Raw genomic sequence first — 26702 nt, 5'->3', positions numbered from 1 at the left:
GTAAGAGATTTTGACTACTAATAGCCATGACCCTGTACGTAGTGAGATAAATATGTTTTTGTGTGAAAAAAACAAATCCTCAAACACTTTGTACTAATTTATGTTAAATATGTTTCTTTTAGATTTATGAAGTTTTAATCAATAGTCCTGAAGAAGGTGTCTTATCCAACTAAGCACCGAAACGCGTCGACAACAGTGTTCTTTTATTATGTTCTCTAATGTTTTTATAGTGTAAAATTTGGAAGAAAAGTATGTGTATGTATTGATGTTGATATTGTATGAAAATGCTTCTTAGCATATATATTTGTGTCTACTTTTTTTAAATAAATAAGACTTTTTGATATAACTTTGTGTTTATATGCATATATAATTTTGAGGATATTGTAATACACTTACAAGTAAAACTGTTTCACGACAGGTGTCTGGCACTATTGGTTGGATCTATTATATGAGACTTATAAAATAACCACAGAAAGGAATCCCCCCTTCTTTGATTGTCACTGTTTCCCAGTCCTTTCTGGGTCCCTTTGGGAAAACTCTCTCCTGTTTTCAGTCACCTTAGGTGCATTTACCCATTGGTACTGGGCCACCTTATCAGACCCTGTAACTCAGGGCATAGGTGTACCCAGGGCCTATCAGGGGCTGCAGCATGTATTATGCCACCCATGGCTGGCCATCTAAATCTGACACAACTGGCTGCACTTCAGCTGGGGCAAGGTGGTGTAATCACCCTTTGCTTTAGATATAGTATACCTATATCTAACCCTAAAAATAGACACATGTATTCCTATCAGTCACTTCTATGGCAGGCCTTAACAATCCTGAAAGCAGAGTGCTTGGAATTATGTGAGATGGTGCTCTGGCATGAGCTGAACCCGTCTGCAGCTTGCGGAACCAAGTCCTAATAGCTGTTCTATGATAACGCGTACCATATACTCTTAAGTGCCTTATAATCCTAGCGGTTATTTGCCAACTCTGGTATCGCTTTATCAAAACATGTCGAGTAAGGTGTCATACGAATTGGAATACTAACCCCTCGCCAATCCTGGCGACGGGGTTAGCATTCCACCCTTCTAGAGGGACACGACATGTATGTAACTGTGCACCCCGGTTAAAGTTAACTCGAGCCTCAGCATCACAAAATGGATGCTGCCACCACAGACATAGGTCTGACCCCCTGCAGCTGGGAGTCCTTCCAGCGAGGGGAGCTTGGACAAAGGGTTTCCTGTCAGGGGCGGTGCTCGCGCCATCCCAGACAGGGTTTTGTGTATCCTAGGTAGGCAGGGCTGAATAGGAAGGTGACTGCAAGTGGCACCCCGGTGCTCACTATGCATCTGCCGGCTAGAACCAGTTCCAGGGGCACACCAGCCCCTGAGCTGTGGAAAGTCCGGCATGGGAGAGGGGTGTAACCACCCCCCTTCCTGGTCCCACCCATGGGTAGGACCTAGTCCCGTACCAGCCCCTTTCTTTAGTATAAAGGTGGGAGCGGGGACCCTTCCAAATTAGATCATCTTTGAATCCTGAAACTACTTTCTACGAAAGGAACTCAAGACTTATTCTCAAGATTTCTCCCTTGTGACTAAGGAGTAGTCACCCTGCATCTGCGGGCACCAACTAAGAACACTGTGGTTTGCTGCACGTCCTTCCTCCGGAACCAGACCGACCAGCACGACGAGACCCGGCTTCCCTGGCACCTCTGACCTCTACCTACATCATCAGCCCAGCTGAGATCCGTGGGTGTGACGAGACCTCGAGGGACCGGCCATCTTCAGAACTGCACGACGCTTATCCAGCACGACCGCCGAGGGATCCTCGAGTGAGTGCTTTGGGGTTTGAGAAGCCCTAACCCTGAGCAGCACCAGCACCGAAGTCCAGCCCCCCAGCATCCACGAGATCTGCGTGGGGCCCTTCTGCTCGTTGCTGCTCACCGCGTTGTCCGGCCACTTGCCTGCTGGCTTGTAGCCCTCTTGACGACGAACGACGACATCTCCATCGCTGGTCTGGTTGTTCCAGACTGGCCCTTGCTCCCCTCCAACAGAGGAGCACCCCGGACCCTCCTGGTCCACTCCAGACGCCATTTTGAGTCCACCGCGTGGGCTTGCATTTGCCAAGAGTTGTTGCCCCAATCCTGGGTCCAGCGACGTCGACAGCAGATACCATCGTAGGACAGCTCGCACCTCCATCCTGGTCGCCGACAACGCCTCCTGGTCCGAGAGACTGCAGAGCCCAGCGTAGCCCACTCACCTGGTCGAGGTGACTTCGTCCGGTGCCATCCTGGTGCCCATCTAATCACTGGCTAGTGATTCAGAACTTGGTCCTCTCTGCTTACAGGTATCCTTCATCACCGATCCAGGCTTGGATCACATCGAACTTCATCACTGGTCGCCTGCCAGCAACTTCTTCTTTCAGGCTCCATAGACTGCAACGAGGATTCCCGACGTCTTTTCAGCCCTATGCAGCCGCAGCCCCTGGGCTAGGTAACCTGAGCATTCCGGTGCTCCAGCATAGCTTAACTATCTAAGTGTCCAGATCCTTTTTCGTTTCAGCTCTACCTAGTCGGATTCGTCCGATAACACTAACTTTACGAAATCTAGCATCCCTAGACTTTGTCCCGCATCCCGCGTGAGAGTGCACACTCTGCACCCGATCTCCCTAGGCCTCCTGCTCGTAATCTGAAGGTTCAGTAGTCCAGTCCTAGCGATCCTAAAGCCTTTGAGACTAGTTACTTACCTGCTAGTATTTCGCATTCCACTTTTGTAGTATATGGTTTTCCGTGTCCCTCGGGCATTTGAGTAAATTGTGCGACTTTCAGAATTTCTTTAAGAGCTTTGTATTGTGCTTAGCACCCTGTCCTCATAAAGAGTCTAGGGCTGTTGTGTTCTAAATAAATATACTTTTATTTTTATAACAACTTGTGTGGTGTCCTTTCACTTGGTGTTCCAGGGGTATATGTGATGGTATAACAGCTGGCTTAACACACCCTCTAGAGTTTAGCCTAAAGACTGCTCTTGTCCATGCTACTAGGATAGCTGGTCTAAAAGGTTGACTTCCAACCAATCATCAATAAGGGTCGTTTGGAATGATACACAGTGATCACTAGAATAGTGAGCACTACATATCAGGCCAACTTCTCACACAATGTAGACCCATTGAACGGCAAGTTGACCATTTTCCTCTGGGCTTCAGGTTTTAGTCCAGTAAGACGCAGCCAAGCTGAACGCCTAGAACAAATCCCATGCGCATAGCCATGCGCTGCAAGATCCGCAGAGTCGGCAGCTGCACTAATACTTTGATTAGCAACCAAACCTCCTTCGCCTACAATTTCCAGGAAGTCCTTTTGATCTTCTTTTGGAAGCTTGTCTGCAAACTGAGCCACAGAGTCCCACAAAAGACGATCATAACGGCCCGGTAAGGCTGCTGCACTGGCCACTCTCATCACCGAACCAGCAGTGTTACACATCCTCCGACCTAAGGAATCCATGCTCTTACTGTCCTTCTCAGGTGGGGCAGAGGAAACAGAAGTTGCAGAATGCGCCTTCCTGGCTGCCGCCACTATAAGGGAGTCTGGAGACGGATCAGAACGTAAGAATAAAGGATCTTGGTCAGGAGCCTTATATTTCTTCGCAATTCTAGAAGGGCCTGAACCCACCGTGGCTGGAGTCAAGAAAGTTTTCATAGCAGGCTCCAACAAACCAGGAACCAAAGGCAGAAGAGGTATAGCAGAAGTCTTGTGATGCAAAGTCTAAAAAATGACCAAAGATGTCACTTGGGGAACTGCCATCACAATGTTGAACTTGTTTGCTCCACGCCATAACACATCGTTAAAGGTGCCTAAGTCATCCACTGGGGATACCCTCGAAGGGGGACTTGACGATACCGTAGGAGAATAGTCTCTATACAAACTTCTACTCGGAGATGACGATGAAGATGATGTAGGAGACCTATTTCGCCTTTCAGGAGTAACAGACTTCTGCCGTCTGCGTTCTCTAGAGCGAGATCTGCCTCTTACTGGAGACCTAGAACGTGATCTCCTAGGAACCACAACCTTCTGAGGATCAGCAACTCTCATACTAGTTAGATTAGCGGTCAGTTGCATCTTCCAGTGTCGTAGGCTTTCCAACCATCTCGGTGACATGTTAATCGGCCGTGCTGCACGCTCAGGGGAGCCCTCCGGTGAAATTTGCACAATCTGAATTCCCAGTGAAGATTTGGAAGACCTTGGAGAGCTACTCCGCTCAGACCGTGGTGAGCCAGATGGAGTTTGTTCTCTGGGAACTAGTTGGCTTTCCTCTGACACCGACTGCCTTGAAGTCGAACCAGAGAGAGCCACCACCGATGAATCCTGGTGCGCAACTTTTTCCTGCTGGTCTTGAGGTGTAGAGGCCACCAAAGGCAGTGGAATCACTTCAGACCTCGACAAAGACCTATGGGAGGTCCGAGAGGCTGATCTCGAGTGTCTCTATGCCGACCTTTCAGCAGGTGGGGGAGACTTAGCCACTGATACTCTCTCTTCATGCCTCAAGCCTGAAGCATGAGTAGACTTCGAACTACGTCTCGATGGAGACTCCAATCGCCTCTTCTTTTCATGTCTGGACGTCGCAACATCCTTCGACGTCGATCTCACTTTCTTTGTCGACGTCACTTTTCTCTTTAACATCTTTCGTCTTTCCTTCGACGTCGACCGTCGTCTCTCCTCCGACGTCGACAGTCGTCTCTCCTTCGACATCGACCGTCATTTGTCCCTCGACGTCGACCTTCCTTCGACGTCGAGTGCTGCTTCTCCTTCGACGCCGAGTGCTGCTTCGAATGCTGTCTCTCTCTCGACGTCGAGTGATGTTTCTCCTTCGACGTCGAACTCCGTACCCCCGACGTCGTCCTCACCGCAACAGACACCAGATGTCTTGACGTCGAGAGACTCTTCGACGGCGACTGCATCGGCGTCGACTTCTGCCTCACCGGTGATGTCCTCGACGCCGATGGAGCTTTAGGAGATCTCGACGCTGAACGAACCTTTTTCGACGTCGACGCTTCCTGAAGACGCTTTTTCTTGGCTGAAGCTTCAGGAGACGCAGATCTTCGACGATTTTCACGAGAAGAGGGCCCTCCAAATGAAATCAAGCTTTTAGGCCCCTTTCCTTCTCTCTCCAAACAACCTAGAAGCCGCATCTTCTCCCTTTCCCTCAAAGTCCTGCTGGAAAGGTTAAGGCAGTGATAGCAATCATCAACCTTATGAGAAGAAGGAAATCAAACCACACAAACAGCGTGTGGATCAGACTTTGACATTTTCTTCCCACAGGAAGGACATTTATAAAACAAAGGTGGCATGACTGACTAAAAAACTCCAACAGTTTAGTCAGAAAAAGAAAGCAAACCACCACTAGAACTAAATCTTGTCAAAAACCAATTTTTTACTGAAAAAAAGTCAAATTTAGCCCACCTCAAGTTCCAGGTTCCTCACAAAACAAGCCAGAAAAAAGAACTGACCTAACTGTCACCTGTGGTGCATAATGGGAGCAGGGTTGCTCCTGGAGGCCTTAAAGGCAAAGTGCTCAAATTCTCTGGGGCCTTAAAGGCAAGGTGCCAGTCTGATTTTCTGTACACAGACAGTTATTCATATGCAGCCTTGTTAGGCTAATTGCCTTTTACAACAGATTATTTGATGAAAATAAAGAGTATTTATGTTATGAAATGCATTTCTAGGCTCTAGCCTGTTTATTGCATTGATGTATGGAGTATTTTTATACTGCAGAAAGTGTGTAATAAGGTCTTATTAGCCTATACATTATGTTGGGCTGCATATTATGGGTTTATACATGTATATGTGTATTTTTTGATTTAGTACTATGTACTAATTATTGTATATTTACACATATATATGTATATTGTTATATGTTCCGGGTTCCCGCTCACGGGCGGAGATTATTCAGTGCTTATGACTATTAATGAGTATCCCCTGGAAGAGAAACCAGACTCTCCATGCCCAATCCAGAGCCACAAGAATAACGTTGGCTCAGTCATTCCTGATCTTCAACATACAGGAGGCCAGAGCTCCACTCAAGACGAAAAGCGTCACTGAGCAAGAGACACCTTGAGAACTCCACCGTACAAAATTGCGGACATTGCACATTCTTGGTGGTACCGAACAGATCTAACCAAGGATCTGCCCACTACTCAAGGAGGCATTGCACCACCTCTGGGTGGAGATGCCATTCGTGATTCGCCAGGCATTTTCAGTTGAGTTTGTCTGCACTGGCGTTCTGAGAGCCCGTCAGGTGTTGAACTGCTAGGGAAATGCCCTGGCGTTCCAGACATGTCCAGAGATGCAGAGTCTCTTGACAAAGTGTCCATGACCCCACTCTGCCCTGTTTGTTGTAGTACCACATGGCAGTGGTGAACACGTGCACCAACCATCCCTTGGCAGAATAAAGACAGGCTTTCAAAGCCAGTGAATCGCCCGAAGCTCCAACAGGTTGATGTGGAGCTCGGACTCAACCAGAGATTGGAGTCCCCTGATCTCCACATCTCCCAGAAGACTGCTCCATCCCAGAAGTGACACATCTGTCACCAAAGTTAGCTCTGGTTGAAGAAAAGAGAGGGGCCTGTCACTGAACCATTCACCGTCCGTCAGCCACCCTTGCAACTCCCTCTAAGATATGGACCATTTGGAGAGATTCCCTGATGCTGCGTCCACTGGGACTTCAGGTCCCACTGCAGAGCCTGCATATGTCAACGGGCTTGAGTTACAAGCAGGAAGGCATGAGGCCCAACAGCCTCAGGGCCATTGTCACTGAAATTCAAAATAGAGACTGAAACCTATGTAATATAGCTTGAATATCCTGGACTCACCGTTTGGGAGGATAGTTCTGAAACTGCATGGTGTCCTGCAACAGCTCCGATGAAAGAGAGCATCTAAGAGCAAGTGCAGAAGGTTCGTCATAGTCTTGAGTTGGGAGGCGACTGGCTGGGGCAAGCCCGCCTTCAACAACCAATCATCAATGTACGGAAAGACTGGAACTCCTGACCTCCGCAGATGAGCTGCAACCACCATCATAACTTTTGTGAACAAATTAGGGACGCTTGTAAGGCTAAAGGGGAGCCCAGCAAACTCAAAGTGCTCTTGGCCTACTGTGATCCGTAGGTAACAACTGTAGCCAGGCAGGACGAGGATGTAGAAATATACGTCCTACAAGTCCAATGCTACCATCCAGTCTCAAGGTCCAGGAAATACAGAACTTGCGCGAGATTGAGCACTTTGAATTTCTCCTTTTTCAGGAAGAGATTGAGAAGGTGCAGGTCTAGGATAGGACAAAGCTCTCCGTCCTTCTTGGGCACCAGAAAGTAGTGTGAATAGCAACCACGACCTACCTCTGATGCCGTAACCCACTTGGACGATTTACAAAACCCAAAAGTTCGATGTTACTGAACGCCATAGTACAGGTGATGGCGTATCCAGCCCCCTACTGGATGCTAGGGCGAACTAAAGAAATTTGAAGACCTGCCTGACCTCTAGCTATCGGTCCCATGCAATCTATGGCAACATGGAAAAACTATGGAACTATAGAAAAACTGGAAAGCCTGTTGGCCACAGGGGCAGCCCTTGTGCAACCAAATCCCAGATCATATGGGAATATCTGCCTAAAGGAAAGCAGTGTTTACCAACTGCAGTGCATTGTCTTGCCAAAAGTATCCAGCCTCTTGGATTCCCTTTCCAGTGGAGTGGTAGGGAACGCGCCTGGATTGATCCTAGAGGTGGAGAATTGGTCCACTAAGCACAACGGAATGGGGTGATGGGTAAGCAAATTGGGGGTCTGCAAGAGTGGAGTGATGGCAGCAGGCAATTATCCTATGCACAGAAGCCCCTAAGGAGGGCTTGGACCAGGCCTGAGAAGGTCATCCGTAAGGCCTTCAATAAAGGGGAGTAAGGTTCTGAAGGGGCAAGTCCCGGCTGAAGCACCTCCATCAACACGTTTGTCTTGACTGCCACTGTGGGTAGCTGAAGGTCCAAGACCTCAGCTGCCCTACGCACCACAATAGCGAGAGAGGCTCCCACCTCCATAGCCATGATAGTATGAGATACCGGGCCAATGTCAGGTGAGGTGTCTAACTCACTGGCCTTCACCAGTTTCTCATACCAGTTGTACACTCATTTAGGGGATATTGATATCCCTACAGGTTCCCAGACCACTAAAATTCGTCTTTGTATCCAGGCCTGTCAAATCTAAAAGGCACTGACTCCAATCTGGAGAGCATGGTGCCGGCCAGCGCTGGAACCGGCGTCGGGCGATGCCTGTCCATCTCCATATCAGAGTCCGGAATGACGATGGGGATGGCGCTGCCGTGGGGCATCAGCACTGGAGCAGGAGCCAAGGAATGTCTCGTCCTCACCGGCTGCTCCATTTCAAAACCAACATGGGATCCATAGGGCCGAATGGCGGCAACGGCGAACCTACCAGATAGGATCCAGTGGAAGCCCCTCCTGAGACCATGGGGCGCAAAGGTGCTCCAGAGGAGCTGGCTGCTCAAATATGAGGTGCATGATCTCATAAAATTCTTTAAGTTGGGAGGGGGTTGCTTCGAGAAAGTCAGGGAAGTGCGGTCAGACCCTGAATCTCGCTCTGACGAAGTACGAGGCCTGGAGTGCCGACACTCCCACGCCTCATCAGAAGAAGTCGACAGGCGCTGTGAATACTAAGAACTCTTCGACAGCATCAATTTCTTGTGCTTGTGGGTTTTCCCCAACTTCCCTAACAACTTCGAGTGTGTCAGGAAACGGAAAAGAAAAACTGCTGACTTCCAAAGATGTCTAGTGAAACACTTAACAGTAAGCTTTGGAAAGATTTTTCTACAATAAGCCTAAAAAGGCTGAGCTCAGTGTTCCGGGATGATGTTGCCAAGAGCTGGAAAAAAATGGTGCAACTGTCATTGACCAAGCATGATGGGATACTGGTGGTATGTGCTTCCTAAAAGGAGCTGTGACTTTTTCCAGACTCTTTAGGCTTCAGTCTATCCAGCTAAATTACCATCCTCTTCTCTCACTTTTTTCCCAAAAAAAAGGTTGTGAAAGAGTTTGTTGTCACATTATTCAGTGTGCTTTTGAAATGTGAATAAGCTACTCAGTTTTTTATTTTTTTTAAAGTTGGACATTACAACCTTTAATAAATTGTCGAAAACGTTGTCTGTAAAAATAACAAATTGCCTTTTCTAGAGAAAAGTGTATATTTTTAATTCTCAAAAATGCTCTGTGATCTCGCCTGTTGGTGATACTATTCAGTGCTTAAGTTTACCCAATGGAGTTCTCCTGATGGAGAATCATACCTATGTGGTAAACGCAACTGTCAGAGAATCTCATAGATCCACTGACCCTCACAACTATCCATTGTTTTATTACGAACGTATTCAAGAAAGGTAAATAAAACCAAAACATTCCAATTCCAATTACTGTCCACAGGTAGTTGCACTCTGAGGAAAACAGTTTTTAAAGCGAACTACAACAAAACAGACCCCAGAATATTGCGATTAGCAAAGAAATTGTGAACTCTGCACTTTTGTAAAAACCCTGCATTTTTTGGGGGGAAAATTGCATGCAAAACTTGTCATTCAAAAAATAAAAGAGGCTGATCTTCCTTTTATTAGCTCAAATGAACCAATAAAAGGAGGGTGAGCAACAGGCTAGCTGGAGGCAGAGGAGTTAAGTTCCTCTGCCGCTTACCTGTTAATCCCTGGAATATGCACAGGTGTGCTGACAGGCATCGCCCAGCTCTCTGCCTTCCTACCGGTCTCCCCAGGCGCTCTTCCTCCCCACTGCCTTTTGCATCGTGGGACCTACCTCCCTTTAACTCTTTTTTTGCATCATTATATAAAGCAAACCTGATCGTATTGGAGCACCTTACATGAGTACCAGTTCCATAACACAAGGTCATATTTGTGTTTTCAACCACGGACTTGTTTCTAAAGTCAGCAACTCTGGTTGTAACGGCACGTCCACCTCCTCCTATGCCTCCTCTCTCGTTTGGGTGAAACACCCCTCCCCCAACAACCCCAGGACACTCATTGCACACAGTTACTCCTTCTGTATCATAGATGGATAGACATGATAGATATACAAGATAGACAAGAAAGATAGACAAGGTAGATAGAAAGATAGATAGAAAGATAGAAAGATAGATAGAAAGATAGAAAGATAGATAGATAGATAGATAGATAGATAGATAGATAGATAGATAGATAGATAGATAGATAGATAGATAGATAGATAGATAGATAGATAGATAGATAGATAGATAGATAGATAGATATGTAGGCTATGGGTCAGAGGGCGTTACCTGGGGATACAGCCATGCTCTGTGTATTTGAAGACCTACCCTGATCTAATGTGAAGCTTGATTGTCTGTTGGTCACTTCCTTTGTCTGGACAGGCATGGCACTCATGTCACCATCATAGTGATGTTTTTTCCTCAGAGTGGTGTCTGTTTTAGCGGCACCCAATGAGGGCATAAAATACACACTCTTGCAATCAAGCGATACAATGAACACAAAAGAAGCCCTACTGAAGGTTACAAGGGGGATTAAGCCCTAGCTAGTTCCCTTGGTGCTAGCGATCTTGAGGAGTATCAGCCCACCTGATGTCGGGTTCGGCTGTGCTCCAAGAGTTGTCGCGCCTGAAGCCGCTGCAGCTCGAGCTGTTGCACTGCGTACTTGAGCTGATAGCTACTTGGCGTAGGTTGGTACTTGTACTGAGGATTGACTCCTGTCACCATGCTGTAGGCGCTCATCCCCATATCTCCATCTCCAGGCCATCTCTCAATGTCCGCACCCCTGTAGAGATGAAGAGAAACATTATAGTGATCTCTCCAGATCAGGGCAAAGAAGAAAAACTCAACAGATCTACCACAGACTGCTCAAAAGGATGCAAGAAAGGGGGTAAGGGAACAATGAGGATGTAAGAGGGACAGCCTGAATGTAAATAAGAAGGACATTGCGCAGAGATGTATATGGAGAATGAAGAGGAAGTTTAGAAAGGGCTCACACTAACGTGTTAGCATTTTAAAGATTTTGTGACTAGTTTTTACATTCATAATGAGCTCGAATTTACTATTAATCAACTCAAAAGTACTCAGTTGACTGGAAGAGTGAAAAAAAGGCAGAGCTGTCCTCACTTGAATGAGTCTGTGGTGTGCACCGTAGAATGCGTTCCCTAAAATGTTGGCCCTGGGTCGTGCACCCACAAACGGTTCCAGGGTCAGTAATTCAGAATGTTACACAATATTGCACCAAGATTCTCATGAGGTTCAAGTATCAAGTGAGCGTCCTACTACCATATTTAACATGAACATGTGGTCTCTGCCTAAAATAACCAGCAAACATTTTATGTAGACCCAAAGTATCCACTGACATCAACATAAAGGGTGTTCTCAAGTAAATACCCTCCCAATGCATTTGTCAGATAGTTCATAACGTAAGATGCCTTACTGCTGTATTTATATCATAGCTCAAAATGTAATGCTCCTTCCTATGGTGTTTGTCATGGAGTTCCCAATGTAAAACCCTTCCTACTGCGTTTGTCAGAGAGTTCACAAGATAAAGCCCATTATGATTGCATTTGACAGAGTTCACAACTTTGGCTGGTAGTAGAGTCACACTGAGGAATGTTTATGTAAAGCTTCGCAGTCTCATACCCCAACCAGATTTATCAGTAAGAAAAAAATAAGGACCAAGTGTGCAAAATCATGTTTCAGCCTTAAAGCCTGTGATTTTCAAAATCACTGGGTTTATAACTACAAATGGATGTTTGCTATGTAATTAACCCCTTCTGCACGTCGGAAAAGCATTTTTGACTCCAAAAATGAGTTTACCAATCAATCAATAAAACTTTATTTCGGTTTTGTTTGCAAACCATAAAAGTGCAGATACAGTAATACACAATTCATTGTTCTATAAAAAGTAGACCATATCAGGATACGGAAAGTGCAAAATACAAAATTGACATCACAGAAAAAATATAATAAATACAAGCTCAGAATAATTTCATTTAAAAAGTCATTACAAATCCAGGCATTTTCTATACTTAACAATGGATTTTAAAAATTCAAGTACATGGAGAATACTGTCACTGTGTAATAGTTGTAAATACATCATAGCTGGTCTGATCTGACAAAAATTGAGTTTTTTTAAAAGTGACACCAGATGGCATTTGCGGGGATAGTCATAAAATCTACATAAAGACATAAAATGCAGCATATCCTGCGGAGACTTTCCGTTGCAGCCGCAGGGAGCTGCAACTTTACTAAAAATAGCAGTTCTTGGCCTAACAAGCAAAGGATAAAATAGATTCAGCCGAAATCTGGTGAGTAAAAATGTTTCATGTGAGGTCAGAGTGCTCATTAAATAAGGCTCAATAGTTGCAGATGTTTTTAACATAACATATTTTCTGACACTCTGTTTCTGAATCTCTATGGCTTCCCTCCGAATCGTCCTATCCGAGAGGAAGGCCAGTTTTATTGCCTCCGGGTCCGTCTTGGTAATGCAATCAGGAGTTTCAAACAACTTACTACACCCTAATCTGAGGAAACTTGTCTTCAGATATTTCAACCATGGTATAGCGTGTGCATTATCCTGAGACAGACAATCTTTTACAATTAAGTGCGTAAGAGGGATATCAGGATTTAACCAAAGTTTTAACCAACAGGTCAGTGGACGTAAGGAGAAAATATCACTGACATACTGTGTCCCCAGTTCTTCATGGACAGCTAAATTGGACGTGCCCGAGGGGACACACAGAATACGTTTCAGAAATGCATTCTCCACAATCTGGAGTTGCTCTCCTGCAATATACCCCCAAATTTCACTACCATATACAGCTATAGCCACTGATTTGGCATTGTATAATTGCAGCATAGCACCAGTTGTTTTTTTCCTCAATTTGGATGCAAAGTTGAAGATTGATGCATTCACCCTAGCAACATCCCCTTTCTTTTTAAGAACACGCGGGCCCCAATTTAATTTGCTGTCGAAAAGGACCCCGAGATAGGGGAACGTCTTGGATGTAGGGATTATTGCATCACCTACTTTGAATAAAAAGATCCTTCTGGGTTGCTGACCTACCTGCATGATAAATGATTTAGAGTTGTTAATCGTTAAATCCCTGTCTGGCATGAAGGACTTAAAAGCAGTTAAAAGAGCTTGGAGGCCTCTTTCAGTCCTAGACATGAGGACTGCATAGTCCGCATATAATAGGACCGGAATACCCCGGCGTCTGACTCTGGGACAGTCAGCCGCCACCTCCTGAAGAGTGCTGTCTAGGTCACTAATATAAAAATTAAACAGAAAAGGAGCCAAAATACATCCTTGTCGGACTCCTCTTCTAATATTAAAATTCTTTGTCACGCTCAGATCTTGGGAAAATCTAACGTTCGCTCTGGTGCTACTGTGTAAATCTACTAGGAAGTCTACAATACCACCAATTTAGTTTACCAATCCATTCCAAATCACAATTAGGAAGAGCCATCCCCTCCTATTTGAGATGGTATGTATCAATGGTTTGATGTAAACCATTGAAAAGTTACTCTCTTCTTCAAAGGAGATGGTAACAGACTCACCAAGGGGGATTTATCTTCATTTGACAGCTTTCCCCTTTGGGAATTGTGTTGAGAAACTTTGGGGGAACAGACAGTGGTCCTGGGACCACAGGAAATGTGTAATCGTTTTTAAGGCAGCACCTGTTCCTTGAAGAACTCAGGGGGCTTTTATAAAAAGTTTTCCGTTTGGCAATGCACACACATGAATGGTGGTCTGCAGTTCCTTGCAGCCACAATCCCTGTGTTCTTATCCTATCACAGGGGTTCACAAATAGTGGCCTGCCTATTTCATCAGGCAGGTCGTTCTGAGACCTCCTACAACTCAACATTTTACAGTATATCCTATTAGTACACAGTTTCCAACCAAGTGGAGCGGATTTTACGTTCTACGTTCCAAGAAATACGCTCCACTTGGTTTAGAAATGATTGAAGACAAGTACTGTTGGGGCCTAGCACGATCGCGTATGCATGCAAAAGTTTAAGAGTACTCTTCAAAAAAAAAAACAGTGGATCATAATTAAAACGGATGTGCAGACTAGCCTTTATAATAAATGAATTCCTATTAGTACACAGGACACATTGCAAACTGAAGATTGGTCGCAAAAAATGGATGCACAATTTGCAAGCAATTTTTGCGACTAGTCTTTTTGTACATCTGGCCCTAAATGTTTTCTTGACTTTATTTACAAACACTACGCCTTTCTCTGCAGGCTTTCCAAGTGATTGGAGTTGGCTCTCTGTAACCCTGTCAGGTATGTATTTTGATAACCTGTTTCCACCAGGTACAAGTTCAAATGAGGCTAGGTTTTTCACTTTTAAAGCAATTGCTTGCAGACAAATCATATTTTATGAAATACTGTTCTAGGGTCAGGCATTCTGGGACAAATACATTGAAGAGAGAGATGGGGTCTCCCAGTGGTATGCATATTAACAACAAACACAGTTGATGGACAGAATGCAGAACAATGTCTTACATTCACCCCAGTACAAAGATCTGGGCCTAAATCCATCTTTTTTTTGCACTCCACACCACCCTAGGTCAGACAATGGCTATATGCAAATCAGCCTTGACCCTGTGCCTCATGGGAACAATCAATCAATCAATCAAAGACATTTATAGAGCGCACTACCTACCCGTAGGGTCTCGAGGCGCTTGGGGGGGGGGGGGGGGGGGGGGGGGGGTGCCGCTACTGCTCGAACAGCCAGGTCTTGAGCTTCTTCCTGAAGGAGAGGTGGTCTTGGGTCAGGCGCAGGTCGGCCGGGAGGGAGTTCCAGGTCTTGGCGGCCAGGTAGGAGAAGGACCTTCCTCCTGTAGTGGCTCTGCGGATGCGTGGGACGGCGGCGAGGGCGTGGCTGGCGGATCGGAGGTGGCGTTTGGGAGCGTAGAAGTTGATTCGGTTGTTGAGGTAGCTCGGGCCTTGGTCGTGGAGAGCTTTGTGTGCGTGGGTAAGGAGGCGGAAGGTGATTCTCTTGTTGACCGGGAGCCAGTGCAGGTCTCTTAGGTGTCCGGAGATGTGGCTGTGTCGTGGGATGTCGAGGATGAGTCTGGCTGAGGCGTTCTGGATGCGCTGGAGTCTCTTCTGGATCTTGGCGGTGGTTCCGGCGTAGAGTGCGTTGCCGTAGTCCAGTCGGCTGGTGACGAGGGCCTGGGTGACGGTCTTCCTGGTCTCTGTGGGGATCCACCAGAAGATCTTCCGAAGCATGCGCAGGATGTTGAAGCACGACGAGGAGACGGCGTTGACTTGCCTGGTCATGGAGAGGGAGGAGTCCAAGATGAAACCCAGGTTGCGTGCGTGGTCCGTCGGTTTGGGTGCGGTGCCCAGGGCGGGGGGCCACCAGGAGTCGTCCCAGGCGGAGGGCGAGGAGCCCAGGATGAGGACCTCCGTCTTATCTGTGTTCAGCTTCAGGCGGCTCGTTGTCATCCACTCGGCTACCTCTTTCATCCCTTCGTGCAGGTTGGCTCTGGCGGCGGCGGGGTCGTTGGTCAGGGAGAGGATCAGCTGGGTGTCGTCGGCGTAGGAGATTATGTTGAGGTTGTGTTGGCGTGCGATGGCCGCGAGGGGGCTCATGTAGACGTTGAAGAGAGTCGGGCTCAGTGAGGATCCTTGAGGGACGCAGCAGATGACTTTGGTGGCCTCTGACTTGTACGGTGGTAGGCGGACTCTTTGTGTTCTTCCGTCGAGAAAGGAGACGATCCATTCCAGCGCCTTCTCCTGGATTCCGACGTTGCTGAGGCGCTGCACTAGGGTGCGGTGGCAGACCGTGTCGAAAGCCGCGGAGAGGTCTAGGAGGATGAGGGCCACTGTTTCCCCGTTGTCCATCAGGGTTCGGATGTCGTCAGTGGCGGCGATGAGGGCGGTCTCGGTGCTGTGGTTGGCACGGAATCCGGACTGCGATGGGTCGAGGGATCCATTTGTCTCGAGGAAGGTGGCCAGCTGTTTGTTGACGGTCTTCTCGATGACTTTGGCTGGAAACGGGAGTAGAGAGATGGGGCGGTAATTCTTGAGTTCGGTGGGGTCTGCTGTAGGTTTCTTCAGTAGAGCGCTGAGTTCGGCGTGCTTCCAGCTCTCGGGGAAGGTGGCGGTGTCGAATGAGGTGTTGATGATGTCCCGCAGGTGGGGTGCGATGACCGCGTCGGCTTTGTTGAAGACGTGGTGAGGGCAGGGGTTGGTCGGAGATCCGGAGTGGACGGAGTTCATCGTGTGGACGGTTTCTTCGGTGTTGACCGGGGTCCAGGCGCGGAGGGTGGTGGTGGGTGGCGATGCTGCGGTCGTGGCGTGCGTCGGTTGAGTGCTGAAGCTGTAGTGTATGTCCGCGATCTTGTTGTGGAAGTAGGAGGCGAGGGAGTTGCAGAGGTCTTGCGAAGGGGTGATGTCGTTGTTTCCGGCGTTGGGGTTGGAGAGCTCTTTCACGATGTTGAAGAGTCCCTTGCAGTTGTGTGCGTTGTTGTCCAGTCTGTTTTTGAAAGCCGTTTTCTTGGCGATGCGGATCAGTTGGTGGTGTTTCCGGGTGGCGAGCTTGAGGGTGGTCCTGTTGTCCGGCGTGGGTTCCCTTCTCCAGGCTTTCTCGAGGGCTCGGCAGTTCTTCTTGGAGCTCTTGAGTTCGTCGGTGAACCATGGGGCTCTCTTGCTGCCGGGTCTGCTGGGCGGGGTCCTCAGTGGGGCGAGTTCGTCCGCGCAGTTGCTGATCCACTTCGTGAGGTTGTCGGCGGCCTGGCTGGGGTTCGCTGAGCTGGCCGGAGGGTGCTGGCTCAGGGAGGCGGCGAGCTGGTCGGCTGTGATCTTGTTCCAGCTTCTTCGGGCAACCTGTTGCTGGTGGTGGTGGGTCGTCGTTCTTCTGAAGGTGAAGTGGATGCATCTGTGATCTGTCCAGTGGAGTTCTGTGGCGTGGCTGAAGGCGATGTCTGTGCTGGATGAGAAGACTGCGTCGAGTGTGTGTCCGGCGAGGTGGGTGGGGATGGACACCAGCTGCTTGAGTCCAAGGTTGGCGAGGTTGTCGAGCAGGGTGCTGGTGTTGCAGTCGTTGTTGTTCTCCAGGTGGAAGTTGAAGTCCCCCAGGAGGATGTAGTCAGCGGAGGGGAGGGCGTGCGGGCTGACGAAGTCGGCGATGTCCTCGCTGAATTGAGTGCGTGGTCCCGGAGGTCGGTAGATCAGGGTGCCTCTGAGGGTGGTCTTCGGGTCGGTGTGGATCTGGAAGTGCAGGTGTTCGGCGGAGGGTGGGGTGTTGTCGGTGCTGGTCGTGATGCGGATGGTGTTCTTGTGGATGATGGCGATGCCTCCTCCTACCTGGTTGGCGTTGCGGTCCTTCCGGGTGATCTTGTATCCTTCTGGGATGGCGATGGCGATGTCGGGCGCTGAGGAGGCGTTCATCCAGGTCTCCGTGATGAAGGCAACGTCAGGGGCTGTGGTGTCGAGGAGGTTACAGAGTTCGATGGCGTGTCTGTGGACGGAGCGGGTGTTGAGCAGGATGCACTTGAGGTGGTTGCTGCTGGTGTTCGGCGTGGCAGGTGCTGGTGTCGGGCATGTCCGGATGCAGGAGAACTTGCAGGTGTTGCAGCTGAAGGGTCCGTGGACGCGTCGTGGGGTGGCTCTGTAGCATCCTGGGACTCGGCCGGTGTTGAGTGCGATGAGGGTGGCGGCGGTGTACGTCAGGCGGGTCGGTTGGGGTCCTCGAGGGCCAGGGGTCCTGGCACTGGGCGCGGTCCAGGCGCGGACGGGCGTAGACGGGCTTACCTTTGGCGCGCCTTCGGCGCACAATCGGCGCACCCGCTGCGCGTGACCGCTGCGCGTTCGCACGGTCGCCATATAAGGCCCCGTGCGCGGGTGGGCGGAGCAGCTGGGAGGCGGGAGCGGGGAGGGTACAGAAGAGAAAAAGGGGCGGGGTAATCGGCGGTGGCGGGAAGCGGGGAGGGAGAGCGGAGGGCGGCGAGGTAGGCGGGCAAACAGGAAGGAAAACGCTAACACAGGCACAAAATTACAATGAAACAGGCACAAATGGAAAGAAAAAACAAGACCAAAAACTAACAAAAGTAAAGGCAGCCGGCAGGCGAGCACGGACCACGCCGCTCGGAGGAGGGGGCGTGGTCAGCGGCAGCGAGGCAGTTTAGGCAAGGCAATGGGGCACACGCAGCAGCTGGTGGCCGTGCGGCGCGGGGGTGTCCCACAAGTGGGTCACACTCACCTGCGTCGCACGGTCGCCATATAAGGCCAAGTGCGCGGGTGGGCGGAGCAGCTGGGAGGCGGGAGCGGGGAGGGTACAGAAGAGAAAAAGGGGCGGGGTAATCGGCGGTGGCGGGAAGCAGGGAGGGAGAGCGGAGGGCGGCGAGGTAGGCGGGCAAACAGGAAGGAAAACGCTAACACAGGCACAAAATTACAATGAAACAGGCACAAATGGAAAGAAAAAACAAGACCAAAAACTAACAAAAGTAAAGGCAGCCGGCAGGCGAGCACGGACCACGCCGCTCGGAGGAGGGGGCGTGGTCAGCGGCAGCGAGGCAGGCAGCGAGGCAGTTTAGGCAAGGCAATGGGGCACACGCAGCAGCTGGTGGCCGTGCGGCGCGGGGGTGTCCCACAAGTGGGTCACACTCACCTGCGTCGCACGGTCGCCATATAAGGCCAAGTGCGCGGGTGGGCGGAGCAGCTGGGAGGCGGGAGCGGGGAGGGTACAGAAGAGAAAAAGGGGCGGGGTAATCGGCGGTGGCGGGAAGCGGGGAGGGAGAGCGGAGGGCGGCGAGGTAGGCGGGCAAACAGGAAGGAAAACGCTAACACAGGCACAAAATTACAATGAAACAGGCACAAATGGAAAGAAAAAACAAGACCAAAAACTAACAAAAGTAAAGGCAGCCGGCAGGCGAGCACGGACCACGCCGCTCAGAGGAGGGGGCGTGGTCAGCGGCAGCGAGGCAGGCAGCGAGGCAGTTTAGGCAAGGCAATGGGGCACAAGCAGCAGCTGGTGGCCGTGCGGCGCGGGGGTGTCCCACAAGTGGGTCACACTCACCTGCGTCGCACGGTCGCCATATAAGGCCAAGTGCGCGGGTGGGCGGAGCACCTGGGAGGCGGGAGCGGGGAGGGTACAGAAGAGAAAAAGGGGCGGGGTAATCGGCGGTGGCGGGAAGCGGGGAGGGAGAGCAGAGGGCGGCGAGGTAGGCGGGCAAACAGGAAAGAAAACGCTAACACAGGCACAAAATTACAATGAAACAGGCACAAATGGAAAGAAAAAACAAGACCAAAAACTAACAAAAGTAAAGGCAGCCGGCAGGCGAGCACGGACCACGCCGCTCGGAGGAGGGGGCGTGGTCAGCGGTAGCGAGGCAGGCAGCGAGGCAGTTTAGGCAAGGCAATGGGGCACACGCAGCAGCTGGTGGCCGTGCGGCGCGGGGGTGTCCCACAATCCAGCCCAAACTACCAAGCCATGTCTTTCCTAGACCGGAATCAAGCATCCAAGGACCGGTTTCTGGCTATCAGCCTTCTTCAGCCTGGATAGCTTGACTCCAGTGATGTGGAGAGCCTGGGACTCACGTCTGAGCATACCCACTCGGGGTGAAATTTGCAAAAAACACAGTTGATGGACAGAATGTAGAACAATGTCTTACATTCACCCCAGTACAAAGATCTGGGCCTAAATCCATCGTTTTTTTGCACTCCACACCACCCTTGGTCAGACAATGACTTATACCCAGATCTTTTGACTGGGTGTGAGTGTTTGATTGATTCAGATGCTCCGTCCATCACCACCCCCTTTTGTACCGCTTTTGGCCACCATAAGTGTGGCAGGGTATGCTCAGACGTGAGTCCCTTGCTCACTTTGCCACTGGATTCAAGCAAGCCAGGCTGAAGACGGCTGGAATGCCAGAAACCGGTCCTCGGAAGCTTGTTTCCGGTCCAGGGAAGACATGGCTTGGCGGTTCGGGCTGGACTGTTCCCATGAGGCACAGGGTCAGACTGATTTGCATATGGCCATATCTGAACTGGGGTGGCAGAGTGGGCTAAAGAACGGTGATGGATTAAACCCAGATCTTTTGACTGGGTGTGAGTGTATGATTGATTCAGATGCTCCGCCCATCACCACCACCTTTTGTACCGCTTTTGGCCGCCATAAGTGTGGCAGGGTATGCTCAGACGTGAGTCCCTTGCTCACTTTGCCACTGGATTCAAGCAAGCCGGGCTGAAGACGGCTAGAATGTCAGAAACCGGTCCTCGGAAGCTTGTTTCCGGTCCAGGGAAGACATGGCTTGGCAGTTCGGGCTGGACTGTTCCCATGAGGCACAGGGTCAGACTGATTTGCATATATCCATGTCTGAACTGGGGTGGCAGAGTGGGCTAAAGAACGGTGATGGATTAAACCCAGATCTTTTGACTGGGTGTGAGTGTTTGATTGATTCAGATGCTCCATCCATCACCACCCCCTTTTGTACAGTGTCACGAAGTCTAAGTCACACCACCATGTGCAAGAAGGAACCGAGCATGAGTCAGTGATTGGTTTTCAATTTCTTGCTGTGTTATTTGCTTCACAATTCCAGTGTGTATGTGAAGTCTTTCCGTTGTATAGGATAGTAAATCACTGAAAGGAGTTTCACGTGTTTTAACTTGGATTCTCACACTGCTGGGGATATACAATCAGACCCTTTTTTTGGTACAATTAGTTTTTTTGTTTTACTTTTTTATGAAACTGGGTTTACAAAACCGTATCTCTTGTTTGGCATGAGATGAAATGAAGGTTCACACTTTAAGTTTCTAGATGTTTGGTGTGATTTTTTAAAACTATGTATTAGATCTCTAATAGCATTAACACACTATAGCAGAAATCAGAAGCGGGTGGTTTCACAAGAATTAACCTGGGGTGGTATCGGCGGAGTCCATTAAATGCCTCCTAATTCAATGTTGAAAATGGCATGCTTAATTTGTGCTTTTCGCACCAAATTCCACATCTACCAATATCTGCCTGAGGAATAAAGCGAAGGGGTTTCAGTAATGACTGCAGCGCTCACAATGCCCGATACGTGGAAAAAGGAGTTATTGCACTTATCGGAGGTTGCACATTGGGGGTACTGTATTGCTGCCTTCCAGAGACTGATACAACTGTAAGAAAGAGATCCTGGGCGAGGACATGACAATCATGCTCTGTCAATTACATAGTCATAGTGCTTCTGTTGTTGTTCCAAACACCTGGAACATTTTAGGATGATTGGTTCACATTTGGGGACAGTTTGAGATTCTTAATCGGTTCGCATTATATTAATCATAGTTCTGCCGAGTTATAATAAGAGTTCTAGGGGCACTAATTTCACTTTCCCCTGTCACCCGTACTTAGTTATTTCTGACTGCAAAGCCTTCTGGCTGCAGTATGGTGAGTGGGAATGCGCAGGGCGCGGGAGTAAATTATTTATAACTGTCAGAAACGCGCCCTCTGCCAAGTTTCACATTTATGGGGTTGGCGACACACACCAGCGGTTAATGTTGCTTGTTGCCTCAGCTGTTAAACAGTGGCTCAGTCAAAGGGGCATTGCTGCCAGAGGCTCCATTAAGATTCGCTCAGGACAGGTGCCCAAGGCGACCGGCTTGCGGCTAGCAACATCAACACACAGCACTGCAGTACCCTCTGGCAGTACTCCCTCTTGTACCTTTGTGTTTGGACTGGCTTGAGCTCAGGCCACTGTATAACAGAATGACTGAGGCTGTGGTCATCTAATTAAAGAGTGGCTTGGTCTATGACGAGCAGCAGCGCGTCCCACCTATACATAAGAAGCTTACCACTGCTGTGGCTCGTTTATCTCACCTTGAGCCCCAACTCCACTTCAGGAAGGGCAAACACCAAACCAGGCCCCTAGGCAGTCACTCACAAACAGTATCGGATCGAGCATCCAGGGGAGGCTGGGCCTCAGTCCCCTCTGGGCCTCGGTGCCAATGTACTGGCTGCTGCACTGATAACGCTGACCCCGGTGGGCTGCTGTTCTTTGCACGTTTCCATCCCTGTGCACTTAGACAATCACAGAGTTGTCACAAATAGCGACCTGCCTTATTGTTATTCAATATTCAACTGGACATTTTGTGACATGATCTACTGCTAAATACATTGCATCACAAAATGAATGGCTGGTAAATATAAAAAAAAGTCCGTGTGCAAGCTGCATCAATATTGGGACCTGCCTTTTCTTACATCAGGTCCTGCATCTTAAGACAAGTTTAAAAAAATCTCCAAGTTGTTTCTGATAACACTGTTTTGCAAAAGTATAGAGTTTACAAAGATTTCAACTGTGGATTCACAGACTTAATACAGTAAAATTCAGCCATGCTTGTTCCAGATAATGCTTTGCCATATCCATAATACATTTGTGAGATTGAGATTCTTATTGTTTTCTCTATATGAATTTAGCTGTGCTTGATCTGCTTTTCATGACACCTCACACTTCTACCCCCTCTCTATATGTGATGTATAGCGAATCTCTTTTGCAGAATAACTGCTTTGAACCGACTTTAACAAAAAAGCTAATTTACTGCCTAAAACCTATACTGACTAAAGCTGGCATACCTAAATGTCAGGGTGTCTAGCGGTGACAACTTCCATTGAACTGCGAAACTGGAAAAAGTTATTTGTACTGGCTAGTCCTTTGTTAAATTTAAGTTAAAGAGCGCCGATGAGAATAGGGATTTTAGTTTTACAATAAACGGGATAAATGCAGCTGGGCTTTAGCATCTCATCAGTGTCTGTAGTTGAGGACATGCAACTGTAGAACAAGTTACTTACCTTCCGTAACAATATATCTGTAAGAGACTTAGATTAGTTATGGATTCCTCACCTTAGAATTACTCCCAGGCGTCAGACTGGATCCGTAGAATTTTTTCGTCAGCAGTACCCCTGCGCGTCGATAGGTGGCGTAGGTGGACTCGTTGGCGTTGTGGTCGCCAGGATGACCTTGCGGTATCAACTTAGACGTAGCCCTCACGGGCTGACGTCAGTTCTTTCTTTTCCCACGCCAGCCAGCACAGATCTGGAGAGGGCGGTACTTCAAGTCACTTTTTGACTCTCTTTTTGTTACATTTGTCGTCGTCTTTTCGAGTCCTACCTTGGTGCACGCAGTGATGTCCCGTCCTCAAATTGGCTTCAAGGCTTGTGACTCATGTCACAAACTGATGTCGGTTGAGGACCCGTACCTTGTGTGCCTTTGGCGCTTGGAGCGCGACCATGACCGGAAGTGGTGCTCCAACTGCCGAGCCATGAACCCGAAGTCTTTGCGGGAGCGGTCCCGAAAGCTTCTCGGGCCAGACAGTCAGCTCCGGGGGGAGGGGGGGGGGGGGGGGGGGGGGGGGCCGGGGGAGGGACCGATCGCGGAGTCGTCACCACCACCACTCTTCATCCAAGTCTTCGTCTTCGGGTAAGTCGAAGCACAAACAAGAAGGCGAAGAAGCACAGTCGCTCTTCGCGTTCTCCCTGTCCGTCGGCCGATGTGACGCGGGAAGCGGAAGTTAGTCATCCAGCTCTGCCCACGGAGCCTGTTGGGTCGACTCCGGCCTTCCCTCCCTTTCCGGGTGCCGGAGCGACCCCTGTCCAGCTTCGAAACTTTTATGAAGCCTTGCATCCATCTTCAGGCAGCCCGACTCAGCCGGCGCGCCCTCAGGTCCTGCGTACTCGGTTGGGGGCCCTAGGCCTTCAATGCCGGTGGCTTTGTCTCCGGCACCGCAGGCCCCCAAGGATCCAGGCCTGGATCTTGATCGGTGCTGGTCGACCTCGTGACACCTCCTCCAGTGCCGAATCCAGTGACGACACCTCCACTGCTTCCGATGCCGATTGAGTTGCCAGTCGACGTCGGCCCCGGCCTCCACCTCGATGTAGACCCTTTCTATAGCTCTCTTGGCCAAGAGTGTCATAACTTCCTCTTGGAGCAACTTTAAATGACTTCCGTCAGCCATTTCTGATTTGGCAGAATAGGAGTAGGAAAAGAAAGAAAAGGCAACGAAAAGCCCTCCTTGATTATCTTCAAGACCTACTTGTCCGATGTTATGGATCTCCAGTGGGGGAGATAATGACAAATTCTCTCACCAACTGGAGTAGTGTGGTCCTGCAGAATCAGCCTAGGAGTGCCTGGAGGCTGCGGCTTCTGGGGCAGTGGGGTCAACGACTTCTGGCCTCCCTTCTGAGCTGGGAATGCCCCCCCGTCCAAGTCCTTGCACAGCTTGGACAATCTGTGAGGAACAGGGCTGGGATAGGGTTGAAGCCGCTGGGAAACCCTTCCGTTGCCCCGAAAGGAAGACTGCCCACGGGGGGTGGAGGAGAGGCCCAAGGATCTGGCTGTAGCTCAAGAGTCCTTGAAACTCACTAACGAGTCTGCCTTTGCCCCAAAAATGCAGGTTCCATCAAAGGGCATGTCCATCAAATTAGCTTGGACATCGTCCGAGAAGCTAGTTGTACAAGGCCAGGCCTTAAGGCCACCGTCATTGAAATCGATCTACCCAGGGAATCAGTCATATCTAGGCCACACCGTATGGAGAATTTTGCTGCATCTCTCCCCATTCTTGACAGCTTGGAAGAGCACAGCCCGGGCCTCCTCCGGGGCTTGTGGCAGCACTTGCACAACCGCCTCCCAAAGGGAATGGGAGAAACGGCCCAATAAGCATTTAGTATTCACTGACCACAATGCCATACAGGAAGAAGAAAACAACTTCTTTCCCAATAAATCCAGCCTCTTGGATTCCCTATCCGGAGGGGTGGAAGGGAATGCGCCTTGGGAAGTAGAAGCCTGCGCCACAAAACCTCCGGGTTGGGGTGTGGGCTGAGGAAATTTGGGTTGCCTGGTACTGTGCGATGGCGGCATGCAATCGTCCTATTCACAGAAGCCCCTTTGATAGGTTTGGACCATGTTCCTTGAAGGAGGTCCGAAAGTGCCTCATTAAAAAGCAACAAGAGTTCGGAAGTGAAAGCCCCAGATTGAAGCACCTCAGTCAGATTAGTCCTGACTTGCACAGAGGGCAGCTCCAGTCCAAGGACCTCGGCTGCCCTCTTAACCACTATGGCATAGGATGTCCCTGTGAGAAGGTGGCCTGATATGCAGTGCTCACTATTCTAGTGAACACTATGTATCAGTCCAGCAACCCTTATTGATGATTGGTTGTAAGTCAACCTTATAGACCAGCTATCCTAGTAGCGTGGATACGAGCAGTCTAAGGCTAAAGACTCGAGAGGGCGTGTTAAGCCAGCTGTTATACCACACATATACCCCTTGAACACCAAGTGAAAGGACACCACACAAGTGTTATGAAAATAAACAGTGTATTTATTAAAATCACAACAGCCCTGTTCTCTTTATGAGGACAGGGTACTAAGCACAAAACAAAACTCTTACGAAAATACTTAAGTTAGCACAGTATATACAAATGCCCGAGGGGCACGGAAAACCATATACTCTGAAAGTGGAATGCGAAATTACTAGCAGGTAAGTACAGTACTAATAGGCTTTGGAATCGCTAGGTCTTGACTATAGAATCTTCAGATTACTTCTAGGAGGCCTAGGGGACTCGGGTGCAGAGTGTGCACTCTCACGCGTGATGCGGGACAAAGTCTATGGTAGCTAGATTTCACAGAGTTAGTGTTCTCGGGCGAAACCGACCTGGTAGGAGGAAAACGAAAGTGGATTCTGACCCTTGGATAGTGAGGCTATGCTGGGGCACCGAAAGGCCGAAGTTACCTAGCCCAGGGGCTGCAGCTGCATAGGTCTCAAAAGACGTCGGGAATCCTCGTAGACGAACCAGGAGCCTGGAAGGAAGATGCTGGCAGGCGACCAGTGAAGAGAGTTCGAAGTGATCCAAGCCTGGATCTTGAAGATAGATGACACCTGAAAGCAGAGGGGACCAAGTTCGTGACTACTAGCCAGTAGTCAGGTGGCACCAGGAGGGTACCGGATGGTAGTCACCTCGACTAGGTGAGTGGGTGACGCTGTGCTCGCAGATCTCACGGACCAGGAGGCGTTGTCCGCGACCAGGATGGAGGAGCGAGCTGTCCCACGATGGATGAAGCTGTCGGCGTCGCTGGACCCAGGATTGGGCAACAAAGCCTTGGCAAATTCAAGCCCACGCGGTGGACTCAAAATGGCGTCTGGAGTGGACCAGGAGGGTCCGGGGTGCCTCTCTTGAAGAAGGAAGCAAGGGCCAGTCTGGAGCAACCAGACCAGCAGCAGTGATGTCGTCGGGCGTCGTGAAGAAGGCCACAAGCCAGCCGGCTAGTAGCCACACAGCGCGGTGAGCAGGCAAGAGCAGAAGGGCCCCACGCAGATCGTGGAGATGCTGGAGGGCTGATCTTCGGTGCTGGAGCTGCTCAGGGTTGGGGCTTCTCGGACCCCAAAGCACTCACCAGTGGAGCACACGGTGGGCTTGTTGCAAAGAAGTCGTGCAGTCTTGGCGATCGTCGGTCCCTCGAGGTCTCGTCGCACTCACGGTTCTCAGCTTGGCTGTAGAGGTGAGTAGAGGTCAGAGGTGCCAGGGAAGCCGGGTCTCGTCGAGCTGGGCAGTCGGATTCCGGAGGAAGGACTTGCAGCAGACCGCAGTGTTCTTAGGATGGTGCCCGCTTGATGCAGGGTGACTACTCCTTAGCCACAAGGGAGAATCTTGAAGAAGAAATCTTGATGTCCTTTCGCAGAAA

General features: G+C 49.6%; 1 protein-coding gene across 5 annotated transcripts in view; it reads right to left on the bottom strand.

Annotated features, from left to right (window-relative positions):
• TTLL5 (tubulin tyrosine ligase like 5) overlaps nucleotides 1–26702 on the bottom strand; it is a 1386223-nt gene that overhangs the window by 273441 nt on the left and 1086080 nt on the right. For all 5 annotated transcript variants that reach the window (XM_086937525.1, XM_086937527.1, XM_086937530.1 and 2 more), the window contains one exon: nucleotides 10620–10815. In XM_086937525.1, the coding sequence (XP_086793651.1) occupies nucleotides 10620–10815 (196 nt within the window). The remainder of the gene's footprint in view (nucleotides 1–10619; nucleotides 10816–26702) is intronic.

The sequence above is a fragment of the Lissotriton vulgaris genome, chromosome 9, assembly GCF_964263255.1.
Source record: "Lissotriton vulgaris chromosome 9, aLisVul1.2, whole genome shotgun sequence".
NCBI classification, from domain to species: Eukaryota; Metazoa; Chordata; class Amphibia; order Caudata; family Salamandridae; genus Lissotriton; species Lissotriton vulgaris.
Note: the sequence above shows the minus strand (reverse complement) of the source record. Positions and strands in the feature narration are given on the sequence as shown.